A 25864-nucleotide genomic window follows, 5' to 3' on the forward strand; every position below is an offset into this window, starting at 1 on the left:
GGGGCGCCCGGAGGGCAGACTGGCCCCGGCGTCCTGGCGCCGGTAGCTGGGAGCCCACCGCAAGTGTATCGAGCCAGCAAAGCAGGCGTGGAAAGGAGGAAATTGGCAACCGTTGACCTCACCCGGATTACAGGCTCCGGGGGCGAGGGGGCGGGGCCGCGCGCGCGGGAAGGCTGGGGGCGTGGCCACGCTTGACGGACGGGCCCGCGGCCCACTGCGAGAGGAGGCCGGCCGGCCGCCCCGCCCACCGGCCGTAGATAAAGCCGCCCGGGCCCGCAGCGCCTCAGGCGGTTGGAGGCGACTCACCTGCTGCAGGTGCTCGGGGCGGACCTGACCTGGACGAGCGAGGACGGGCGCAGGGCCGGCCACTGGGGGACGATGCAGCAGGAGCGGACAGTGCGGCTGCAATACGGGAGCCGCGTCGAGGCGGTGTACGTGCTGGGCACGCACCTCTGGACCGATGTCTACAGGTGAGCAGGGCCGCCGCGACGGCCCGAGACCCCCCGCTTCTCGCCCCCCCAAATCCCGAGACCCTCACACAGACCCAGCAACCTCACCACCCCTTTCCCAGGGCCCCTCCCCTGTCCTCCAATCTTCCCACGGTCTGACCCCCCTCCAGCCCCTTTCAGGACAACCCCAGAGACACCCCTAGTCCTCCCGCCATCCTCTCCCCCCAGGCCCTCCCCTTCCTCTCAGACCCTCCCGACTCCCCACTCACCTCAAATCAGCTGAGCTTTCTCCAGGATTTGCTGGGGGAGGGGGGGAGGGCTGGGGCCAGGCCAGAGGGGAGCTGCCCTGGGGCGGAATCTGGCCCTGGGGGTTGCTCAGGCTCCAATTTCGCCCTGTGGGGGCTGCCCGTGGTTGCCTGTCCCCAGGCACTGGCTGTGAGCTCCTGTCCCCAAATGCCTTCCCCTGACTTCACCCTGGGGTTGAGAAGGACTTTATTCTGCCAGGCTGGAGGGTGCAGAGGTGGGGGTCTTTGCCCGAAGAGCGTCCCTGATTCTAGACCCTGTCCCCTCCCCGTCTTCACTTGCCCACAAATGTTGGCAGGGTGCAGGATTTCTGAGACAGCAGGCCGTCGGGTGGGGGGATTGAGGCCATGCCCCCCCAAAGCCCCCAGCCCCCAGGAAGCAGGCAAGGCCAGTGGTCCATCTCCTGTAATTCTGTGGGGCATCCTTGCGAAGGTGTGGCTGGTGTGAGTGAAAAGGTGGACGGGGTCCAGGTAGGATCATTCTGTGACCATTCTGCCATAGCAGCCCTCTATTCCAAGCATGTGAAATGTTCCTCGTTGCTAGAGTTTGGAGGGGTCAGTACCAACAGGAGAGAGCATGCCGGACTCTAAGGCGGGACCCCATGCTGATAAACTTAGGCATGTCCCCTAACCTCCCTGTGCCTTGAGCTGAGCTGGAGGTGCCAGTGTGACGTGTTGCTCCCAAATTGCCCTGTCATCTGGACCACCCGCCTCCCCAGACCCTTACGAATCCCATCCCTGTGTCTTCCCACACACCCTCCCCAGCCCATCCTCTGTCGTCTCCGGTGGCCCCAGCAGCCCTGCCCACCAGTCGCCTGCCACCTCTTGGGTAGGCACTGGCCACCCTGATACCGTTAAGCCCCAGCCTCCTTCCATGAAGGCGAAGGTCCTGGTCGCCACGCAGATGAGGGACCCTCCCCAGGCATCTGCCCCTGGCCTTGGTTGTCCACATGGAAACTCCAGGGGTAGTTTCTGAGGGTCATAACGCAGCAGTGAAGTGTGGTCCAGGCCTCAGTGCTTGGGAGAGCTCCCCTCTCTTCCCCACCCCCAGTCCTAAACTGAGCACTGCCAGGGGGTGGGCAGGTAGCCAGGGCACTTAGGTCTCTAAGCCTCAGCTGTCCCCATACCCGCCTGTTTGTGCACTGGGGCCCTTTTGCCGCAGCCTGAAAGACTGGCATGGTGCCTCCGGAGGGGGGATGGGGAGAAAAGAGAGGGGCCATGCTCAGGCCTCCTGCCCTACCTTGTCCTGGCAGAGAGAGGCCCAGCCCCGGGGCGGGGTGGGGGTGGGGCCGGCATTGAGTCGGGGAGGTGTGGACTCACCCTCCCTCTGCCAGGGGGCAGAGCTGTGATGATCCGCTTTGTCCTTTCTCAAGAAAGCGGCCACTGCCACCACAACCCACACCCCGCAACTGCACTTCCCTTAAGACTCCCCCACCCCGGAGAGAAGAGGTGCAGTCTAGACCAGCACCGTCCAGCAGAGACAGAATGCCAGCTACAAACTGAGCCACAAGTGTAAATTTTTAATTTTCTTGTGGCCCCATTTTTTAGGATTAAAAGAAAGAGGTGTGGGGCACCTGGGTGGCTCCGTGGGTTAAGCATCCGACTTCAGCTCAGGTCACGATCTTGTGATTCCTGAGTTCAAGCCCCGCGTCGGGCTCTGTGCTGACGGCTCAGAGCCTGGAGCCTGCTTCAGATTCTGTGTCTCCCTCTCTCTCTGCCCCTCCCCTGCTCATTCTCTCTCTCTCTCTCTCTCTCTCTCTCTCTCTCTCTCTCTCTCTCTTCCAAAAATAAAACATTAAAGAGGTGAAACTAATTTTCATAAAATATATTTTTAAATGTTTATTTTGAGAGAGAGAGAGTGTGCGCATGCATGAGTTGGGGAGGGGCAAAGAGAGAGGGAGAGGGAGAATCCCAAGCAGGGCCGTCAGCACAGAGCCCTGCCAGGTTTGATCAGCAAACCCTGGGGCAGCAAATGACAGATTACTCCAGGCTCCTGAATCAGAGAAAGGAGAGAGCAAGGGGGCCAAGAACTCCAGTGGTGATGGCCCGGAGCAAAGCTCTTGCCTAGTTTTTATTGAGAATCTTATCAGTGCATCTCAAAGGCTGCAGGGGAAAGAAATATGTAGTTTCAAAAGCAGGATCAAAGCTTGTTCCTAAGTTTTTGGCTGATGAGTACAATCAGGGTAGTGACGTGCAGGCAGGCGAGCGGAACGTGATGGGGGCAGTGTATACGTCACAGGAAGGGGGAATGTTGATCCACGGGCAAGGTCTGGCTGTTTCCAGGCTTGACATTGCAAAGGACACCTGGTTTTCCTGGTCTGCTTTGCTGCTTTTCAACCAGCTGTTTCCCAGGCTGCAAACATGTCTTCCTTAAATCTTAGCCAGCCAGGCTCTGTGAGTCTCTACAGAGCCCAACTCGGGGCTCTATTTCACAAATCCGTGAGATCGTGAACTGAGCTGAGACCAAGAGTTGGACACTCGACCGGCTGAGCCACCCAGGCACCCCAATTTTCATAATATATTTCATTTAACCCAATATATCCTAAATACTAGCATTCCAGTATGTAATCAGTATGAACCTTGTTAGCGAGATAGTTTACATTGTCTTTTTCATACTGAGTCTTTGAAATCCAGTGTGTGAATTTTATACTTACGGCACATCTCAGTTCAGTTTTCACCGAGCATCGGGTGCCCAGAGCCCCAGGTAGGCGGTTATCATTGTACTGAACAGCACAAGTCTGGAGCAGAGAGGTCCTGAACCTCAACGCCATTGCACTTGGGGCCAGATAACTCTTTGCTGAGTGGGGAGGGGGCTGTTCTGTGCCTCGTAGAATGTTTAGCTGCATCCCTGGTTTCTAACCCCAGTAGCAATGCCCCTGCAAGAGTGACAAGCAAAAATGTCTTCAGGTAACGCCAGGAGTCCCCTGGTGGGAGGACAGAATCACCCCCAGGTTTGAGAACCACCGGTCTAGTGGAAGGAAGCCCTTTCTAGAACAAAGGAGCTGGAGCTATTACTGCCGTTGTCACGCCTAATATCGGTAGCGTTACGAGCTACTGTCAGTATTAATAATGGCAGAGATTTTAGGGAGCACTGAGAAACCAAATGCATTATCTTGTATCTTCCTCATTGCAGACCTTGGGGGTCATGCTGAGATCATCCCATTTTGTAGATGAAGAAAGTGAGGCCCAGAGAGGTGTCACATAGGACTCCGGGCCAGGTCTGTCTGACTTAACTTCCACTCTATCCTGTGTGACCTTCAAACTAGCAGGTTGAACTGGGCGACCCTCTCAGCCTGTGTCCCTTCTACCCTCCGCTGCCCCCAGACACTTCACTCGCCCTCTTTCAACCCTGCACTGCCCGATGAGTCCTTCTGGATCCAGACACAGGTACTGACGCCAGACCCCACATGAGCCCCCCTCCCCCACGCCCCCGCCAGGGTCTCTGTGGAGGCATCAAGGGACAAGGCCTGGTGGACCCTGGGCCCAGTTAGTAAGGGAGTATTTTTGACTTCTCACTCCTGAGTGACAAAAGAGAATGAACAAGTCTCCACACCCACACCCCCTTTCCTAAGACGCACACGCGGCTCCCCTCCCAGACACACGGTGGGGGCCTACCTGCCCCGTTACTCAGCAGACCCTATGGTTGACCCCCCCTCTCCCCAGCCACACTGACCCTTTGGGGGTGGACGCCCTGACCCAGGCACGTTCTGGGTGCTGGTTCTAGTGAGCTGTGACTAAACACACAGAAAAGGGGAAGTGGGGATTTTTATCTAGAGATTTGCTTTGCCATGGTTATTGAAGGCACTTTCTGTTTCCTTCTCTCACGCCCAAGCATCTTATCTTAGGTCTGGCACAGGTACCCCTTGCCCGCACCATCTCCCCCGATGTTCCCTTTAGCTGGCAGCTGCTTCCTCACTGGGGCTGCCGGGGCCCCCGCCTGATCCTGGCTTGAAGCTAGTGAGGGCACAGAGCAGTGACATTCCCATGTTGGTTTCACCCTCCTCCCCACTCACCTTTGGTTTCCCAGCGGGGACACCCCCAGAGCTGGAAGGCGTTGGAGAAAGGGCAGCCGCGGGGTCAAGTAATGGGGTGATCACACTCTGCCTGACTCTCCCGCTGACCCGCAGACCAAGTTGTGAAGGCAGATTCTCCTACCCCTCCCTTTGTTTACACAGTCCTGGGGGGTGAGAGGCGGCCCCCTCACTCTGTTGGAGAAAGTTCAGGACCCGTATCCTGAAGTCCACAGGAACTTCAGGGCACAGGTGATGTGAACAATTGTCTCTTGCCTCTGCAGAGTGGTCTCCTAAATTACACTTGACCTCAGGATGAGAAGAGAGGTGGGAATGATCCCCGCGCCCTCCCCTGGCATACCCCAGGGCAGAGGCTGACCAGCCATGTCTCTTGGCAGGATCTTGACCATCACTTTCGGGCAGAAGATAGGAAGGAGGGTACCAGGGCGGGAGAAGCAGGCACAGTAAAATGTTGGGAAAATAGGGAGAGGTACAGATTTGTACCCCACTTTGGGGAAGAGCCCAGAGCCTCAAAATTCACCACCTCACTGCCTCGACTCTTCTCAGACTCCCTCCCTCCCTGTTCCTCGGTTGGTATGAGTGTTTTAGAAAGTATCCTTAGGACAAAGGCCAGGGAGGGTCTGCGATCCAGTTAGAAGCAATGGAGACTTGGTGTGCCATGATCTCCCCTTCCCTTAGAGTGCCAAGCCCTGCCTCTCCTGCCAACGACCCTGCACGCACTCCACTCTGGCCGCACTGGTTTTGTGGATCCTACTGGCTCTCGACCACACCAAGCTCATTCATACCACAGGGCCTTTGCACATGCTGTTCCCTCTGCCTGGAGGACCATCCCCCAGACCTCTGCAAGCCTGACATTTCATCCACCAAGGCTTAGCTCAGATATCACCTCCTCTGAGCAGCATTCTCCACACCGGCTGCCTTCCTCACTCCCATACACCTCCAGCCCTCGAGTCAATGAAGGGCTCCTTCATTGAGTAAATGAATGGATGGATGTGGCCAGTGATGCATGTAGACTGGCCTGTCACTGGGTTGAGCTCCCCACCCCCAGCCTCAAGGGATGAGCACCGTTGGACTGGCCAGTGGAAGGTCAAGGGCGTGTAGCCGAGCTTGGCCAGAGCAGCGCTTGCTCCTAAGAGAATGATGGTAGGAGGAATCAGGCCAAGTCAGGAGGCCTCATAAATTAGAACAGCACCCAGCGCTCTCAACCCTAAAGAGGAGGCCTTGCCAGGAGCGGTTCGGGGGCTCTGGTTTCAGGCTAGCTCCTGGGAGGGGTTGGGGGGAGGGGGGCCGCGTTCTAAGGAGGACCTTGTACCCTGTGTGTCCGGCCCAGCTTGCATAGCTGGGGTCCCCGAGAGCCTTCCCTCCTTGCCCTCAGGGCCCTGCATCAGGTTGGGAGCATGGTGACAGGGGCTCACCACCATTGTCCTCTCCTCTCCCCCCTCCCCCGGCTGGACAGACACCTGTTAGATGGGGCGGGGGGGGGGGGGGGGCAGTTTTCAGAGGCAGCTCTGCCTGTCCAGCCACGCCAGACTCCATGGCCAGGGGCTTTGACTATCTAGGCCACTCACCCAAGCCTTCGGTGTCCCTTCTCTGGGCCTCTGACCCCACCTACAAAATCAGCAGGGAGCTCTAGGGGTCCCTCAGGGCCTCTCGTTTGCTCTTGTCCTGAGCCAGGCCTGACATTCTCCCCTCGCCTTCCACCAGAGGACCTTTAGGGAAGACTGTAACCTGTGGATCGTCCCCCAGGAAGGGAGCCGCCAGACCCAGAGCTCAGAGAGCTTGAATTTACCCCCACGCTCTGCCGACACCGTCCCCGAGACTCGGAGCAAGTGCTCACCCTCTGCCAGTCTCAACATGCTCCCCTGTAAATTGGGACGATATTGAGACAGACCTCATGGGGTGTCGGAAGGATGGACCGAGATCCCGTGAGTCAAGGGCTTCCAACAGTGCCTGGCACGTAGTAAATACTCAGTAAGTCATTATCGTGAAGTACCGTTGGGCTTATTGTAATATTAGTAAGACGATAACGAGCTATGGCCTCAAAACATCCATGAGACTCATGGGAAAGAAATGTTGAGCATTTGTTTTAAGTGCCCTTGGAGGCACCAACAAAGCGGGGGGAGGGAGGAATCCTGGCGGATGGCATCAGGGAAGACTTGCTGGAGGAGGAGGCAGCCAAGCTGAAGGATGGACAGGGTGCACAGTGTGACCAGGACATGCCATGCAGGAGCAAAGGTACCTGGCAAGACAGTAGGGACCCACAGGGGCAGAAAGGCCATCGACTCCGTAGCCTAGAGCGTAAGGCTAGAGAGTCAGTGAGCTCAAGCCAGGGCTTTGACTGCCAGGCTCAGACGTTAGACTTTGTGACGTAGGCAGTGGGGAGCCACTGAAGGTGTCTGGGGAGGGAGTGACCACAGAGGAGACTGTTTCTGCCCTAAGGAGAGGGGCGGCTGGAAGCACCAGTGCCTACTGAGAGAGGCTGCTGAGGTCACCAGGCAGAGAAGGGGGTGGCTGAAGAGAGACCCATCCCCGTCCCCAGCCCCCATCATGCCAGCTTGAGGCTTTGCCTTCCTCCCATCTGGAGGGTGCTCGCCGTGGTGTTGCCTGCCAAGCTGGCACCCACGAACCCCCTCCCATCCTGCAGAGACCCGAGGGCAGGATGTCGCAGTCAGACCGCCAGGAACTGGGCTCCCTGTGGGGGTGATCCCCGCCTGGTGTTAACGAGGCCCGGGACAGGTGGATAAGCCGAGAGTTCCAGATGCCAGCTAGGAGCGGGCACGCCGTGCCCTCACGCCTGGGGCCGAGTGGGCACCCCAGCCCCACGAGGCCAAGCTGGTGACCCTTCCCTCTGACTGAGCGAAGATCGGAGAAACCGACTGGTTCCTCGGACGCCCTAAAACCTTCGCGGGGCCAGGCACATGTTAGGTCTCCGCAGTCCATTCCCTTGGGCCGGGCTCAGCCAACCTCCCTCTTCCACATCTGACACCGCATTCCAGTCTTGCTCAAAGCTCCTTTGTGTGACACCAGCCATGACTCTCCATTCCCACGGCCATCACCTTGTCCCACACCGCCATCCTGACTCACCCGGACAGCGGCAGTCACTTCACTGACCCCCCCCCCCCCTCCACTGTTGCCCTCCTGAAAGGCATTCCCCACCCTGCACCCTGGGCCCTCTGTCTACAGCGCAAAAACGATCATGTCACCGAAGCCTAGAAGCCATCAGTGCCCTCGGGGGGGACGCAGGGGGAAGGCCAGCTCCTCGCCATGAGCTAGGTCCTCTCCTCCCGCCACCCCCTCCCCTTTGCTCACAAACCGCGGCCACGCTGCTCTCCCTCGTTTCTCCCAACGCGCTCGGCTAACGTCCGCTTCAGCCGCCACCCAGGCTGCCCGTGCTGCCGGGAATCCTCTGCTCGTCTTCCTCTTCTCTGTGTCCAGTTCGTTGCTTCTCACACTGTGGGAGCTTGTTAGAAAGGCAGTCTCCAGGCTACACGTTCGCCGTATTAAGACCACGCGCGTGTCCCCAGACCCCTGTCCCTTCCCTGGTCCTGGTTTTGCAAATGCTGGTGACATACCCCAGGGATGCCTCTTAGGCGGGAAGGGTCTGTGATCCTAGGTCTCCCATTCACCTCGAGAAATGATAGCACCTTTGCTGTAATAACTTTTGAAGATAACCGTTGTTAGTTTGCCACTAAATGAATAACGAAACGAAGAAAAGACACCGGGCACCCGAGCGGCTCAGTCGGTTGAGCGTTGGACTTCGGCTCAGGTCATGGTCTCACAGTCTATGAGTTCAAGCCCCACATCCAGCTCTCTGCTGGCAGCTTAGAGCCTGGAGCCTGTTTCAGATTCTGTGTCTCTCTCTCTCTCTCTGCCCCTCCCCTGCTCACGTTCTCCCTCTCTCTCAAAAATGAATAAACATTAAACAAATTTTTTTAAAAAGAGAAGAAAGACATGCAGTTTCGTTCCACAATGTGTATGTCTAGCACATCATCATGTTGGACACTTTAAATATGCACAATTATATTTGTCAGTTGTTCCTCCATAAATTTGGGGGGGGGGAAGAAATGCAGTGTTTTTTTAAGTTTATTTATTTATTTTGAGAGCGCGAGAGAGAGCACAAGCAGGGCGGAGGGCGGGCAGAGAGAGAGAGAAGGTTCCAAGCAGGCTGCATGCTGTCAGTGCGGAGCCCCACGTGGGGCTCGAGCTCATGAACCGTGAGATCGTGACCTGATGGTGGCCGCCCCCAATTTCCCCACTCGGTCCCTCGATACTATCCTGGGCCCCTCCCTGCCTTCTCCAGGGACAATCAAGGTGCCCACAGCCCCTGGTTCTCGGGTTTCTGGGGGATGAGCTCTGAGAGGTTGGTTCTTTCTGGGGAGGGAGGCAGCCAACAGGATCTCCAGGGGACAGTGGGTGCCTTTGTTGCTTCAGCCAGAGCCGCTCCAAGAATAGCTGTTTGCTCAGCTCAGAGCAGGGCTGGTGCTGGGGTAGGAGAGAATGGGGCCCTGGAGCTCCAATGCCAGCCAGGGCCAGGCGTTAACCCCCTAAGCCTCTGGGGCCTCCTCCAGTTTCTCACTGGCCCCGAGGAACGAAGGTGGCAGGAAGCATCACTTAGAGCAGCAGTTGTCAAAGTCGGGTCCTAAAACTCATCCTGCCCTGTGAGTTTGTAAAGCATTGTTTTCTAAACTGTATGCAGAAACCCAACGTATAAAACCAGATGAAATCATCGTGGCTGTGCGTAAAGGGAAGTGGGGACCCAGCCGAGAGATCCCCAGCTTTTCAGTGCCTCCCTCCTCACCCCTGGGTGCGGGGCCTGCGCTCCCCCGGTGCCAGCCGCCTCCTGCTGGTGTCATGCTCCCATTTTCCATTTGGTGAAACAGAGGAAAAGTGCGTTGCCCAAAGCCATCCGGCAAGTTGATGGTCAAAGCTGGGACTTGGGCTAGAGGAATATTTTCCTGACCTGAGACCACAATTGCCCAGGCTTGTGCTTTTTCCCCCACACTGTATTGTACCTGTAGTACTGTTAACATTTTTCTTTACATCAACTCACATTTTATAACTTTATCTTATTTTAATTTTTTTCAGTTTATTTCTTTATTTTGAGAGAGAGAGAGAGAGAGAGAGCTTGAGCAGGGAAGGGGCAGAGAGAGAGAGAGGGGATGAACCTGATGCGGGGCTCGAACTCACAAATTATGAGATCATGACCTGAGCTGAGATCAAATGTCGGATGTTCAACTGACTGAGCCACCCAGGCGCCCCTAACTTTAAGTGGCGATCTTGCAGGGCATCTGGCTGGCTCAGTGGGTAGGGCATGTGACTCTCCAGCACGAGGTCTTGGAGCCTATTTTAAAAAATAAGTAAATAGGGGCTCCTGGGTGGCTCAATCAGTTACGTGTCTGACTCTTGGTTTTGGCTCAGGTCATGATCTCACGGGAGTCCGAACCCCAAGTTGAGCTCTGTGCTGACAGCTCAGGGTCTGCTTGAGATTCTCTCTCCCTCTCTCTCTCCCTGCCCCTCCCCCACTTGCGCTGTCTCTCTCTCTCTCTCTCTCTCTCTCTCTCAAAATAAATAAACTTAAAAATTTTTAATAAAAATAAATAAATGGAGAACTTATGTTATTACCATAAATGGCAATCCTTTATCAATTGCCATGAAAAGATAACGCTTTTTAAAAATTTTTTTTCTTAACATTTATTTATTATTGAGAGACAGAGAGAGACAGAGCATGAGCAAGGGAGGGGCAGAGAGAGGAGGAGACACAGAGTCAGAAGCAGGCTCCAGGTCCTGAGCTGTCAGCACAGAGCCCGACGCGGGGCTCGAACTCACGGACCACGAGATCATGCCCTGAGCCGAAGTCGGATGCTCAACGGACTGAGCCACCCGGGCGCCCCGAAAAGATAACACTTTTAATACATACATAAATCTTTTCAATTGTGCATCCATGTGCCACCTCACAGCGTCTTACGTGCGTGCCCTTTGGGCGATGCCGCCTGGCACTTCTAGAAGGCTCACCTCTGTCCTGCTCAGCTCCACCCTCTTTGCTGGGGTGTGTGTGATGTGCCCAGCCCCACGCTGGTCTCTGCAGGAGGCGGGGCGGGGAGCCCCTGAAGCCCTCGGGGGCTTGCCATCCAGAGAACAGGTACCCCGTGGCAACACCCTGAGACAAAACTCAGTCCCTGCCCTGTGACAGATGACGGACAAAGCCCGTGGGACAGGAGGGGTGGGTGGGTGTCTTCTGGGTGGGCAGATGGACACGCAGAAGGTGCAAGGAACACGCCCAAGCCTCCCTCGGCAACTCAGTGGCAAAATTGGGCTCAAGCCCACGTGTCAAGCAAGTGGACTCCCAATCCGGGTTTTTGCTGCGACTCTGCTTCTCCCAACCATGAGTGTGGACAGAGGACAGCAGCCCACCGCCAACAAGCGTCCAGCCTCAGATCAGCTCAGTGACCCCGAGATGGGCTCAGGAGTTCAGGAGGGGGCAGTTGGACAAGAAACAAGGTGGCCCTGGAGCTTTTTCAGGCTCCTTTCCCAGCCCCGGGCATGGACGGCCAGACCCTGACCCGCGCTCTCCTGCAGTGCCCCGGACCGGTGGTCTTGGCCAGCGGCCCCTACAGTCCGTGGCCTGGCTCAGAGACACCCTGCCTGGCAGCCTCCACAGACTCACTCACAACCTTGGTCACCCCAGGGCTCTAACCACCAGACTGCACTGCCGGGCGTCTAAACCAGTGGTTCCCTAGACCCGTGTAGCTCTGGAGCAGCATCACCAACAGGTCCCCGAAACAGTAGACACGCAGGTGGCTCAGTCGTGAAGCATCTGACTTGGGCTCAGGTCGTGATCTCACAGTTCGTGAGTTCGAGCCCCGCTTCGGGTAAGCCCTGCTTCTCTCTCTCTCCCTCTCTCTCTGCTCCTCCTGGGATTCTCTCTCTGCCCCTTGCTCACTTGTGCCCTCCCTCTCTCAGAAAGAAAGAAAAGAAAAGAAAGGAAGGAAGTGGTAGAAATGCAAAGTCTCAGGCCCCACTCCAGAGCGTCTGAATCTGAAACTCTGAGGAGGGCCCGGCGATCGTCATTTAGACAAGTGTTCCAGGTGATGCTGCTGAGCTTTGAGAACCTCTGCCCTAAACCTCTCACCCAGCCTCTGGCCGCTGCTCACCTCTGCAGCTGCCCCGGCCGGACCTCCGCTCTGCCAGCCAGACGCTCCGGGGAGAGGATCCGCAAATCTCCAGCCTTAAAAGACAAACCCTGAGGATTTAGACCGCACCCTCTGGTGATTCTGATGCCCAACTGTAGTGGAGAACAGCTCAGGAACCGGGAGTGCCGGGCCCTCGGGACGGCAGATGTGCCTTCAAAGCTGACACTTACCTCTATGTCTTAGTCCCAAAGCCCAGGGGAATCCCACCTAAATCCCTCTGAGCCCTCTTCAGACTGGGCGCTGGCTTTAGCAAAACTGTCCTCCCCGGACACCTTCCTCCCCCAGTCTCCCTGTCCTTCCTGTGGCCTCCCCTTAAACCAGTGTCTCAGGCAGTAACAAAATACCGCGGGTTGGCGGGCTTGAAAAGAGCCAATTCTCTCTCCCAGCCCTGGAGGCCGGAAGTCTGAGGTCAGGGGCCAGCGTGGTCGGGTTGGGGTGGGAATGCTTCCTGGCGGGTGGGTAGCCGCTCTCTGGCTGTGGCCTTCCTCGGTGCGTGGGAGAAAGATCTCTCTTCCCCTTCTCGTAAGGCGGCCAGCCCTATCAGACAGGACCTCGTGAGCATGACCTCATGTCACTTTAATTATCTTCTAAAAGCCCTGTCTTCAAATGCAGTCATGTTGGGGAGCAGGGCTCCAACATGTGTATCTGTGGGGGGACACAAATGTGCCTAGATCAAACCAGATCAAACCAGTTCGCTTCCTGCCCTGAAATCTTAATGGCTTTTCAAGAATTCTATATGTACCACCGTTTCATAGAAGGCCGCCCCAGAACCCCTAGGAATGACTGTGAGAGGGGAAGTTCCAAGGTGGGAAAGAAAGTCACGGCGGGAGGGGCCTTTGTGACAGAGCCAACCCACCCCTGCCCTTTGAGGACCCAAGTTCCAGGCTCCTTCCCTGGGCAGACCCCGCACTTGGGCGCCTGCTGCTTTGAGGCCTTTCCACCAAGTTCCGCCTGTAGCTCAGACACGGGAAGGGGGGCGGGCCCTGCCTTTGGAGCAAGTTCATTCCTTGGTCCAGGCCTCTGGGGCCTGGACCCGTAAGGTACCACACGGCTGCCCGTCGGAAGCCATGCGGAAGCCATTAAGAATTCAGAGCCGCAGGCCCCACCCTCGAACGTTCTGACTCAGTGGGTACGAGACGGGCCCAAGGAATCTGTATTTTAACCGAGGGCCCTCCTCACAACCAAGTGATTGTAGTGCAGCGGGGTCCTTTGCGGGGGCCCCCAGACCCGATCCCCCAGAAGGGCCCTTGCCACCTGGCCCCCCAGGAGTTTTTTCTTGGAGCCCCTTGTCCCACCTGTCCGGGGATCGCCTCCTCCGACCCGCTCTCCTCTCTCCCTCCAGTGCGGCCCCCGCCGAGGCCCAGACCTTCAGCCTGAAGCACTCAGAGCGCGTGCGGGTAGAGGTGGTGCGTGACGGGCAGGCCGAGGAGGTGGCCGCCAACGGCAAACAGCGCTGGCTTCTGTCGCCCAGCACCACGCTGCGGGTCACTATGAGCCAGGCCAGCACCGAGGCCAGCAGCGACAAGGTACCGCGGCCGGGGAGGTGCTCTGAGGGCGGCGGGGACCAGGGGCCCAGCTAGACCGCGCCGTCCCAGCGCAAAGCGAGTGGGAACCACACCCACCCCTTGCCCGTTGTCTAGTTGCCACAGTGAAAGGGCGAAAAGAAAGAGGTGGGCCTAATTTTCGCAGTGCGTGGCCCTTAACACCGTAGAGGACAGTCTTACGAGTTTGACGTGATACCAGCATAAAAAAAACTAAGGAGCTGGCTCACGTTCTTTGTCGTACCAAGTCCGTATCGCACGGCGCATGTCAGATCAGATTTGCCACGTTTATGTGCTCGGTACCCACGTGTGGCTGGTGGCTACTGTTTTGGAAGCTCCGTGCCAGACGGCCGAGTGATGATTTCGTGGAAGGTTAAGGCTGTCAGCTGCCGAGTGATCTATTAAATCGCTGGAAGGTACACCCCGCAACGTCCTCCGTCTCAGCGGGGTCTAAAAATGGGGCGCTGAGTGCCCCTGGGTGATTTGCCCGGAGCTGAGACCAGATGTCTCGTCGCTGGGTCCTTTGATTACGAGCTTTGCCGTGTGCCCCACGGCAGTGATGGCTCTGGGCGTTATTCAAAGCAAACAACCTCAGTCCTGTGCCCTGGTTGCTTAGCAGAAGCTAGCCATACGCCATGGTAGACCCAGCAGAATGCACCGGGGCACACAGGTAAGCAGTCAGCACCCCGGATGCCCTCTGAGAAGAGGGGAGGCCCCTGTCCGGTTGGATAATTGGACAGAAGCAGCCCCACAACCCAGGAATGCTTCCTGGAGGAGACGGTTTGCATGTTAGGGGAGAACTGGCCTGACAGGCCGTGAGGTATGAGTCAGGGAAGGGGGTCCCTGCAGACCTTGCTGCCTGTGATCTGTGATCTCTGCTCTTCTCTCCCTCCCGGTGCGCCCCTGCCTGCCAAGGTCACCGTCAACTACTACGAGGAGGAGGGGAGCATGCCCATTGACCAGGCTGGGCTCTTCCTCACGGCCATCGGTAAGTTGGTGCGGCTGTGGCCCGCGTGCCTTTGCTCCCCAGGGGCACCTGGCCTGTTTTCAGTGCCGCGGGCCTGGCACTCGGAGCTTCCTCTGAATAAGGCGGGCCCGAGAAGGGATGCACAGGTACCCAGTCCCTTCCGTACTGGGTTGGGGGGTGTCCTGCAGGAGGAGGCAGGCCCTGGCCCGCCAGCAACTCACCCCAGTGTTGGCATTCCCAGCCCGGGCTCTGTGGGCCACTGAGAAGAAAGAGCAAAGTCTGTTCCTCCCTTGCCTCTCCCCTGCAGCCTGCAGAAGAGTCAGCCTCTCACAGTGAGGGAAATGGCCTGTCTACAAAGTCTACTCTGTTCCTGATAATCCCAGCTACCCCCTGGCCCTCCCTGGACCCAGCCGTGGAAACAGAGATGCCTGGGCCCTTAACTCGCCTAGTCCAAGCCCTTCATTTGGCATTTGGCACAGCAAGGCCCAGAGAGGTTAGGGAACTTGTTCACAGTCACACAGCAACTCCACAGCAGGTTGAGTGCGGAGCTCAGGATTATTCCCCTCCCCGGGCCTTCCCATCTGCACAGCACTCCCCTGCCCGGGTGCCAGGGCACATGGGGTGGGGTCTTCTCCAGTCCTTCAGGTCGGCTTCTTCTGCAGTCGAGGTGTTCCACGTAGACGTGTATATGCTTTTTCCGGGAGGATAGTTCAGGGGGTCATTCTGTCTGTCCAGCCTTAATGTAGCATTGATAGAGTTGCCACATGGCAGGGGGAGAGAACCACCAGTTACTGAGAGTCAACTCTGTGCTGAGCGCTTTAAAAACAGTAATAATGTCTTCCATTTCTTCAACACCCACTCTGTGTCCCGGCCTGTGCTGGGTACTTTGAGGAGGAGGAGAAACTCCTGAGCTTTATTGAGCACCCACAGTGTGCCAGGCTCCAATCCTAGACGTTTTACTGTCACGATTGCCATCTACTCTCCTAGCTGTCCCAAGGATCGACGGGGGGGGGTCTCAGAACTGCCCCCAGAAAACAATTAATTCCCACGTCAGGGCCGCCTCCTCCAGCCGTGTGCCCGTAGCCACCAAAATGGGCTCAACAGCAACGCTCCCCTGCTTCTCACCTTTTCCCCAGTGGGTTCTTTTGCTGGTTACCCTGACCCTCTTTCTGCACCTCATGAGGGAGAGCCCAGCCTTGGGGTGGGGTCCTCAGGACGCCCTCCGCGGGGCCTTGGGAGACAGGCGCCAACGCCTCCCCTGTTGCAGGCGGGAGCCAGCAGGCGTGTGCACGTGAGGATGTCTCAGATGACCGGCCCTGAGGAAACCTAATCCCACAGAGACAGGGACACTGGTGACAAAGCAGGAAGGGCAGCGGCCAGAGGCCTGTCCAACGGGGGTGGTCCCAGAGGGCTGACCATGCCATTAGCGAGACATCTGCCAAAGCGAGGCACACAGAACAGATGGCAATGCCCCGTGAGGAGGCAGGACTGGACCCCCCTCTCCACTAAAAGACCCTGAAGCTTGTTTGCAGAGGGAGCAGCAGGGCCGAGACCCCAGAACATACTAACTACGCTTCCAGATAGTTTAGATTGCACGGGTCAGTAAAATTGTGGTTTACTCCAGTAATAAGCCTGCCCATTAAAATTGTTGTTTAATGTTTATTTATTTGAGAGAGAGTGACAGAGCATGAGCAGGGAAGGGTCAGAGACAGAGGGAGACACAGATTCCAAAGCGGGCTCCAGGCTCCGAGCTGTCAGCACAGGGCCCGAGGTGGGGCTCGAACTCATGAACCATGAGATCATGACCTGAGTCAAAGTCAGATGCTTAGCCGACCGAGCCACCCGGGCGCCCCCATTGAACCCTAGTTCTGTCCTGAGCCCACGCGGAGCAGAGAGAGCCCTGGCTGCGGAGTAGACAGAGATAAGTCTAAGTTCTGGCCCTGCCCCTTCAGCCACCTAGGGACCGTCACCCCTCTGAGCCTCAGGGCCCTCCTCTTCACGGCGCATGCTTGCGCTGTGCTCATGGGGACCCGATGGGATGCTGTGTGCAAAGAAGATGCTCAGTCAGGACTTTTTCTTTTCTCCCTTCTGCTTGGGGGTAGCCACATTTCTCCTCTGCCTGAGCAAAGTTGGAAGATCTTGATTGCCCCTCAGGCTTCCTCCTGGGATTTGGAAGTAAACCCATGGTGCCCTCGGCCAAACCGGGTCTCAGTTCCCAGTCCCGCCAAGGACTTGCCGTGTGACCTTACCAAGGAGCCCACCCCTCTAGACCTCACTTTTTCCCAGCTGTGAAATGAAGCCTTTGGGCCCCGCGGTCCCCGAGGGCCTTCGAGACTCCAGGTACAGCTGATTTGCAAAGCCCCCCCCCACCCCCCCAACCCCGTTGAGGGGAATGGGGGTGGGGGATGGGCTCCTCTTTGTTGCTATCCTGGCAACGGGAGCACGACGCGAGCCCTGAGAATTTTTAGCATCAACCTAAGGATCTCACTCCCTGTACCCCTTCCCCAGAGTCTAGGATGATTGCCCTAGTTGGCTGTGGGGGAGAAAGTCCTCCTTCCCCACCACACCCCAAGCTGCCCAGTTACGTAAGAAGGCCAGGCACCCTGCCACTGTCCATGGGGGCCGGCGGCCTCTGCCAAGATGCTCAGGCCTCTGTGTCAAGCCTCCGTGTCTTGATTCTCGGGGCAGACTACCTTGAACCCAATCCCAGTGACATTTCCCATAAATCTGCCCCACACCCCAGAGGCCACCTGACACCTTAGGGCTATTCTGGGGAGCTGAGGTAGGATTCAGAGCCTCTGGAAAATGTCGTCTGGAGCCTAGATGCCCCGAAACAGATGTCCTCTCCTCTCCTCCCTCCCCCCCTCCCTCCCCCCCCCCTCCCGGCCCCCGGGGAAGACAGAGCTATCCCAAGAGGGCAGAGCTCTGGGAGGGTCATGAGAGCCCTATTCTCTGTCCCTACAAGGATCATCCCGTCAGAATCTAGTTAAATTGAACTTTGGAGGAAGCTTTGAAGGGGGAGAAGTCCTCGGTTGGGCCGCGGGTGATAAGAGGGCCCAATCAGGTAATGCCTGAATATCCTAACAGGAAGTCAATGAAATGTGTCTGAAGTTAACAAATCAAGGAAAAGCAACAGAGATTGCCTCGGGCAGGTGAGGGGATGGGATGGGCAGGAAACTTATTTTTCTTTAGAAGCTGTTTGGTGCTATTTGATTTTTTTTTTTTTTTTGCATTATGTGCAAATATTATATCGATAAAATGTTTTAACTTAAGGAACTCATCATGAGGTAGAACACGATTAAGTGCTTCGTAATTTCTCTCCTGTGATCCGCTGCTCTCGTGGACCCGCCACTGCCATGGCGGGGCGCCACCTTGACCCAGAGACAACAGCCACAGGGGTGCGCCAGGGTGGGAATGTGGCCAGCCCCTCTGGGAGTGACCTTAAGGGGAGCAAATCTCCCCTTGAAGGCGGACTTGGGCTTCAGAAACAGCCCAAGGTGGAGATCAGCCTGAGACAGTGCAGGAAACAGGCCAAGGCCAGGGGCCTGGAGTCAGAGGCCCACCTGGGATGCCTGGCTCTGCACTCTCTGGGGACATCATGGTCACTTCCCTGCTGGGTGCCTCGGTTTCCTCGTCTGTGTGGTGAGGGTGGCAGGGCGAGTGATAACTCCTCCCTGCATGGCAAGTTCTCTGCCTCTGGCAAGGGGAACTGTGCACACAGGAAAGATTGTTACCTTGAAAAGCAAAGAAAGGGATTCCTTAAGGAGCCCGGGTCTGTGGCTGGTTCTCGGGGGCGGAGCTTCGGGAAGCCAACCTCGCTGAGAGGCCGCATTGACTGGGGAGTGTCCAGCTGGAACGTTCATGAAGGTCTGGGAGCCAAAATCAATACTGCTTTTCCATCTGAGACTTCGGTCACTTAACAGCAGCTGGGGGCACCCCCCTTCACCACTTTGTCCCCAGCACCCTTACTCTGCAGCAGCCTCCAGGTTATCAGCCCCATCTGCTGACAGGTGACACCTCTGAGGTTGGGTTTGCTCACCTGTACAACGGCAACAATAATATTTATCCCATAGGACCGGCGATTCCAGGGCAGGCACTATGCCCTGAATGCCCACTGCTGGGTCCCCATGCCTGGTATAGTGCCTGGAAATAGTAGATGACCAACAGTGATTGGCTGAGCAGATGGTCGATGGGAGAAGCTTACCTAATCATGCCCTATGGCACCTGGCATCCCTAGGGAGGCAGAGGTTGGGACCCTGGGGTGCTGCCTCTCCCAACGAAAGAGTACCCTAAAAGCTTCCCCTGCCCTGCCTCCTCCTAGACCCAGAAAAGCCACATTCAGGGAATCGGGCTATGGGCAAAGGGAAGACTTGAGTGTAATCCCCAGGGTGAGCCATCTCCGGAATGGTGACATCAGTGCCCTTCCTGTGCCAGGACCCTCCTTCCCACCCAAGCCAGGGAGAGAGCCTGCCTGCCAAGGGGACAGACCAGGAATGCATTCATTCCCACCCAACTCCTGCCCTCTGTCCAAGTCATGCTCAGCGTGAGGCCAAGCCCACGGGGCAGTTCTGGGACCTGGACTAGCTTGTCCCATTGTGTGACATCCCCATCACCTTGGGACAAGCTCCCCTGCCCCTCCCTGTTAGTCTCTAACTCAGGGGCCATTTGGCAATATCTGGGGACACTTTCATTGCTGAAATTGGGGGGTGTTACTGGCATCCAGCAGGTAGAGGCCAGAGATGCTGTTAAACATCCTCCAGTGCACAGGACAGTCCCCACAACAAAGCATCCAGCTCGAAATGTCAGCAGTGCCTACTGTTCCAATTAGTACACCTCCTCCGACTGGGAAGGGCCCCATTTTGCAGGTAAAGAACCTAAGGCTCAGAGAGGCTGCCTAACCTGCCCAAAGTCACACAGCTCGTAAGCAGAAAAGCAGGGTTCAAACCTAGCACTCTCTTGACACTAAATCTTGAGCTCATTTCACTGCCCCACACAGTTTCTGTGACACCTGTCCCCGGGACAGGCCTAAGGTCACCAAACGCCCCTTCCCCAAAAGAAAGAGTAAACAGGGACCTCACCCTGGATCTTCTATCTGACAGCCTGGCTTCTCAGGCACCCTGAGATCCAGAGGGGTTGGAGACCTAGTTTCCCACCCACAGTAAAACCCTGGTGGGAGGTGGGCGTTCTAGAAGAGATCACATACAAATGCACCACCTGTGTGTGCACCATCAGGACAGAAGACTGGGAAAGGCAGTCAGGAACCCCTATGAAAGTTTTTCAACTTTTTTTTAATGTTTATTTATTTTTGAGACAGAGAGAGACAGAGCATGGGCAGGGGAGGGGCAGAGAGAGAGAGAGAGAGACACAGAATCCGAAGCAGGCTCCAGGCTCTGAGCTGGCAGCACAGAGCCCAATGCGGGGCTCGAACTCACACACCGTGAGATCATGACCTGAGCCGAAGTCCAACGCTCAACCGACTGAGCCACCCAGGCGCCCTGCCTGTGAAAGTTTTTAAAATGTGAGCTTCAGATCTGACCAAACACGGTGTGTGTCCCAGGTCTGCTAATGCTACCTGTTCACTCACACAGGGTACACAATTTGGCCCCTCTGAGCCAAGGCTCCTAGACCTGTAGAGTGAGGTTCATCCCGCCCACCCCCCAGAACTGCCTGCAGAACAGTGAAGTATTGGGAGATCCCTGGCCTACCTCACCCTGTCCGGCAGGCTCAACAACTCATCCATGTGTCTGTCCCCAGAGATCTCCCTGGATGTGGACGCAGACCGGGACGGCGTGGTGGAGAAGAACAACCCAAGAAAGGTACCTAGTTACCAGGGCAGACGGGGCTGGCCTGGGGGGGGGGGGGGGGGAGTGCCTGGGGGCAGAGCCCCAGGATGGATCCCGTAGTTCTCCCAGCAGACACAGACACCTCCCCTTTTACAGAGGAGGAGACTGAGGCCCAGCGCAGGCTCCCACACACGGCGCACCCGTGGCAGAGCTCACGGGGGAGCCGGGCTCCTTAAAGCAATAGCTACAGGGCCCTTTCCTGAGTCTCAGTTTCCCGCCCCCCCCCCCCCCCCAGGATGGGACACTAGTTTGTGGAAATAATGACCGTCCTGCCACAGAGAAAGTGCTGCCAGAGCATCTGCTCCCATTATTTTCCCTTTGTTTTTTTTTTTTTTTAACTTTAAAACTGAACGAGGGGGACTGTCAGGAGGAAAGATTGCATTAATCGTTCTCAGTTCAAGTCACATATTTTTTCTCACTTTAGAGGAGAGAGCAAGTGGGGGGAGGGAGGCAGAGGGAAAGAGAGAGACAGAGAGACAGAGAGAGAGAGAGAATCCCAAGCAGGCTCCACTCTTAGCCCAGAGCCCAACGCAAGGGCTTGATCCCAAGACCCTGGGATCATGACCTAAGCTGAAATCAAGAGTGGGATGCTCGACCGACTGAGCCATCCAGGCGCCCGTGCATGTTATTTTTCATGGTGCGCACACAACACCTCTCTTGTTCTACTCATCTATTCACTCATCATTCATTTATTCCCTTTTATCCTGCATTCCACACTCCCATTCTGCTCCCCCGCAAAGGGCCATTTTAACGGGCTCAAGGTGTTTCTTTCTGTTCTCATGATTCTTTTTTTTCCTTTTTAAATCGTCTTTATTTATTTTGAGAGAGACAGAGACAGCACGAGTGGGGGAGGTGCAGACCGAGGGAGAGAGAGGCTCCACACTGTCAGTGCAGAGCCTGATGTGGGGCCTCGAACCCACACACCACGAGATCATGACCCGAGCTGAGACCAAGAGTTAGACGCTTAACCGACGGAGCCACCCAGGCGCCCCTGTGTTCTCATGATTCTCGTAGAACGCACAGTGTGGTTCGTGCGCGTGTGTGTTTTAACTCGTGTCGAGAGCCTTGTGCTGTCCATTTCATGCTGCTTTCTCCTCTGCCCTCAAGCCGGTTGTTCAGCTCCACTGGTTTCGCCCTGCGTATATCCAGGCGGTTTGCTCCTACCTATTTTCCATTTCCTGGCCTTCTACGTCACCGATATTTTTGCCAGGGGCATATGTTACTTTCATATGCCAGTTCATCCCCAGAGAGGACGTGTACGGTGCCCTCAGTGTAGACCCAGGGCGGATGCTCAGGGCTGGAGAATCAGAAGGGCCTCCAGGAAGAACGGATGGCCGTGCCACAACCAGAAGGAGGAGTGGGGCTGGCCAGGTTAGGGGGACACAGGACCACGCAGTGAGCACAGCGACGTGCAAGGGCACAGGCCTGAGAGCTGAGGGAGCAGAGCGAGCGAGGGGGAAGGTGGAGGGGGGCTGAAGGAGAGCCGGCAGGTCTCGCCGGGCCTTGCAGCCTGCGGTGAGGGATCGGGACTTTATCCTAAGTCAACAGGGAGCCCCCGGCAGGGCTTAAAGCAGGAAAGCAACATGATCTGGTTGGAGCTCCTTCCAATTCGGCCCTGGCTGCAGCGTAGAGAGTGGATCGCCTTGCAGGTCCCATTTGGACCACTCAGCATGTCTGCAAACAGCTGGGTGTCTGTCCGTCCAGGCATCTCCCCGTGATCCCCTGTGGACTTCAGAGCCTGTCATAGAATGTCGGCGGGCTCGTTTCTCTGGCCTCCCTCCGTCTCCCTGCCTCCACCTCCTCCAGGCACAGGCACACCAGACACAAGGCTCATAAAAGCCCCGGTCAGTTTTCCTATCTCTGGGTCTCCCTCTGCCACCGTCCCCCTCCCGAGCTTACCTCCAGTGCTTACACTGCCCCTCTCCGGGCATCAGATGGGGGATTCGCATTTGCCAAGTGCCCCCTGCCCCTGATGAGCGGTGACTGCTCTTTCTGTCATCCTGGGGCTGTCTCTTTGGTGTCCCGTGGGATCTGCAGTGGCGCCGGGAATCAGCCAGAGGGTAGACACGAAGGCACTGACCTGTCTCCCTGCCGACGCAGGCATCCTGGACGTGGGGCCCTGAGGGCCAGGGGGCCATCCTGCTGGTGAACTGTGATCGAGACACGCCCTGGTTGCCCAAGGAGGATTTGAACGACGAGAAGGTCTACAGCAAGGAAGGTACCAGCGGGACCCACGCTCGGGGTTGGGGGCAGGGAGAAGCAATGGAAACACTTCTGCTCAGTCCTGGGCCGGGCCAAGGCAGAGGCAGGAGCGACCTTCAGTCTCCAGGGGGTGGTCGACTGAAGTATCCGTTCTTGCTAAAAAAAAAAAAAAAAAAAAAAAAAAAATCTACGAATGTGGTTCAATTGGAACCACATTTTTTAGGAGTTACACATACTCATACACCTAGGGAACGGACTGGAAGGAAATTCTCAAGAGGTCACAGGAGATCATGGTATTGGAGGTGATAACCGGATTTTATGCTTTTCTGCAGTTTCCACAATACGCATGTGGGGGGGTGGGGTGCGGGTTCTGTCTTGATGGGAAAAGTGAGGGTTATTTGCGACCCAACAGTCCAGCCGCATGTCTCTTAGTTCTAACCTCCTCGTGCATCCCCCTGCCCTGCCCCCCCCACTCGCCACAGACCTCAAGGACATGTCCCAGATGATCCTGCGGACCAAAGGCCCAGACCGCCTCCCCGTGGGATATGAGATCGTTCTCTACATTTCCATGACAGACTCGGACAAAGTGGGCGTCTTCTACGTGGAGAGTGAGTGACCCCTGCCCTTCTGAACGTTTCCGTCCCTTCAGCGCTCACTGAGCTAACCTCCCCGGGACCCAGCTCTGCCCTCCCCCTTCCCCAAAGTTATCCCCAGCTCTGCCCCAGGCCTTCCCCAGACGCCTCTGTGGAGTCTCCTGTCCTCCCACCCCTTAGCAGTTATGGCCCCTGCAGGTGCAGGTGACTGGAGAGGGCCAGGTTTGGCCTCTTAGAAATAGCCACTGGGAGCACTCTTGTCCTGTGACGTCACGAGGCCCCAGGGATGGGCCTCTCCCGCCTCAAAGGAGTTGGTAGTGATGCAGGTTTATGTACAACCTAGAGTCCCCCCTTCCCCATGAACCAAAGGAGGAAGGGCTTTTGAGGTCCATTTTTTCTAGAGCCACATCACCTTCCTGATATGCACCCATCACTTCCCTGGGTGTTTTCTGCCCATCTCGGACTTTCTGGAGCCGAGAACAACCTCTCTTTTTTTTTTTAATGTTTATTTATTTTCAAGAGAGAGAGCATGCGCATACACAAGCAGGGCAGGGGCAGACAGAGAGAGAGAGCGGGGACAGAGGATCCGAAGCGGGCTCTGTGCTGACGCACAGAGCCCCCCGCCATGGGGCTCAAACTCACAAACCGTGAGGTCGCGACCTGAGCCAAAGTGAGACGCTCAACCGACTGAGCCACCTGGGTGCCCCGACTGCCTTCTAACTTTTAAAGGGTCTCCAGTGAGGTTCTGGGCACCTTTGCAGAGCTGACCCCTTGCTCCTCTTGATGGTGACAGGGCACCCTGGGTCCCCGCTGTGCAGGGAGCTTGCTTCCACCACAGAACTAGCCCTCACAGCTGCCCGCTCTGTCTCATTCTTTCTAGAAATACACGTTGAGCCCCCTCAGTGCCAAGTGCCATTCTCAGTGCCGGGGTCCTGGCAGTGAACTCTGCAGTCCCGGCCTGCCGTGGGGGAGGCGATGGCCTAGTGAGGGAGACCTGATAAGGAACACAACTGGAGGGAACGATACCCACCAAGTAGTAGGGAACATCAGAGACAGAGGGGAGGCCTCGCTAGCCTGGGAAGGTCTGGGAAGGCTTCTCTGAGCAGGTGACATTTGAACTGAGACCCAAATCAACAATGGGGAGGAAATAGCCATTCATGAGCTGAGGGAAGAGTGTTCCAAGCAGAGGGAACAGCACATACAAAGCCCAGAGGAGCGGACCAGCTTGGGGCGTTGGAGGAGCAAAAGGGAGACCAGAAGTGGTGGCTGTGTTGGAGTCAAGGTCAGCGATCTGGGCAGAGGCCAGGGCATGCAGAGAGAGGCCTTGGATTTTATTCTGAGTGCAGTGGAAAGCCATTAGAGGGTTTTAAGCAAGGGGCTGTCAAGATCTGATTTATGTATTAAAAGCCTCTCTCAGCAAAATAGTTTGCTTTGCAATTTGCCATGATGTGGGGCGGGGCTTCCCCTGTGTGCCCAGCTGTCTGGGGGGCCCCAGATCTCCAGCCTACCTCTGGGGCCCACCTCTGGACAGGCTTGCTAGAACCACGAGGAGCTGGTCACAGGGGCCCTGGACCCTCACCGCGGGGGGTGATTTAACCAGGACAGCAGTGGACAGCGGCCACCCAAAGCCAGTCCTCCCTCTGATCCACCCTGGGCCCAGACAGTGAGCTCACACAGGTTGGAACGTCCCCAGAGACAGGCAGGCTCTGCTGCCCCCAGGGGGCCGGAGAGGTTGATGTTTACCCCGTCCAGTCCAGGGTTGCCACAGCGACAGGGGCTGCCGGCGGGACCGGGCCTCCACCTGTGCCTCTCGACCGTGACGTTGAATTGTAACACGGGATGATTTGCTGGCGGTGACACCTGCACGTTATCCAGAGGGCCCTGTTTGGTAGTGGGAGGGGGTCGCCATCTGGCCCCGCGATCACATCGCAGCCCCTCGCTTGCCATCCGAGATGGGCCCTGAGTAGACAAGCACCTTGAGGCTCCGTCGCCCCGTCTGTCTTATCTGGGCTGCTGTCCCGAGGGGCGAGGGGGGCCCATTCCTGACACGGCGACGATTCCAGAATAGTTCCCCACAAAATGTGGAATCTTGGAAAGAACAGGTGGGGGGAAGGGAATAATCCATCTGTGACGGTTTTCTTTCTTTCTGGGCAAAGATTTTCGGGTTTGGTCAAAATCTGAGTACGGCGATGGGTGAGAGCGTGTTGTGTCACATGAATGCGGTGTGTCACCTGTGTCCCCCAAGGGCTGGGGGCCGGGCTGGAGGCCAAGGGACCCCAGGAGGGAACTCCGGAGCCTGGGAGGTTCAAACCCCGCATCTGGGCAAGTCTGCTCACAAGCCCACGCCTTGTGAGTTCATCTGGGACGTAGGGACGATGAGAGGCCTGACCATGTCCCTGCTCACGGTGGGGATTAAACAAGTAACAGGTGTCAGGTGCCCAGCGCAGCAGCCGGCCCGTGGAATGCTTCTAAAGGTGGCACTTGTTGCTTCTGTTGGGATTATTCTGACGATTATTCATTACAATCATTGCCATAGACAGAGGTCCCCAGTACTGTCAGGCAGACACAGGTATCTGTGTTTCAGCCTCAGATTCTGCCCCAGGACCCCAACGTTGGGGCCTGACCTCGTCCTCTAAGGATACAGTGACCAGCGTGCCCCAGTCTGCCCAGGACTTTCCTGGCTTTAACACAGAAAATCCCTCCTCCTGGAAACCGCTCAGTCCCCGGCAAACCAGGACAGTTGGTC

At 56.8% G+C, this 25864-nt stretch overlaps 1 protein-coding gene and 1 non-coding gene across 2 annotated transcripts in view; both read left to right on the forward strand.

Moving 5' to 3' along the window:
* The first annotated feature begins 297 nt into the window (after positions 1-297).
* The window catches only part of PADI2 (peptidyl arginine deiminase 2), a 43800-nt gene continuing 18233 nt past the window's right edge, over positions 298-25864 (forward strand). Inside the window, exons 1-6 of the mRNA XM_047870314.1 lie at positions 298-470; positions 13315-13498; positions 14429-14501; positions 20235-20296; positions 22424-22541; positions 23008-23133. Of these exons, the coding sequence (XP_047726270.1) occupies positions 379-470; positions 13315-13498; positions 14429-14501; positions 20235-20296; positions 22424-22541; positions 23008-23133 (655 nt within the window). The 5' untranslated portion in view covers positions 298-378. The remainder of the gene's footprint in view (positions 471-13314; positions 13499-14428; positions 14502-20234; positions 20297-22423; positions 22542-23007; positions 23134-25864) is intronic.
* Positions 8222-8354, forward strand: LOC125174253 (small nucleolar RNA SNORA72). Its single transcript, XR_007155367.1, has one exon. It is a non-coding gene; the product is annotated as a small nucleolar RNA SNORA72 (small nucleolar RNA).

This window comes from Prionailurus viverrinus, chromosome C1 (assembly GCF_022837055.1).
Source record: "Prionailurus viverrinus isolate Anna chromosome C1, UM_Priviv_1.0, whole genome shotgun sequence".
In the NCBI taxonomy this organism is placed as follows: domain Eukaryota; kingdom Metazoa; phylum Chordata; class Mammalia; order Carnivora; family Felidae; genus Prionailurus; species Prionailurus viverrinus.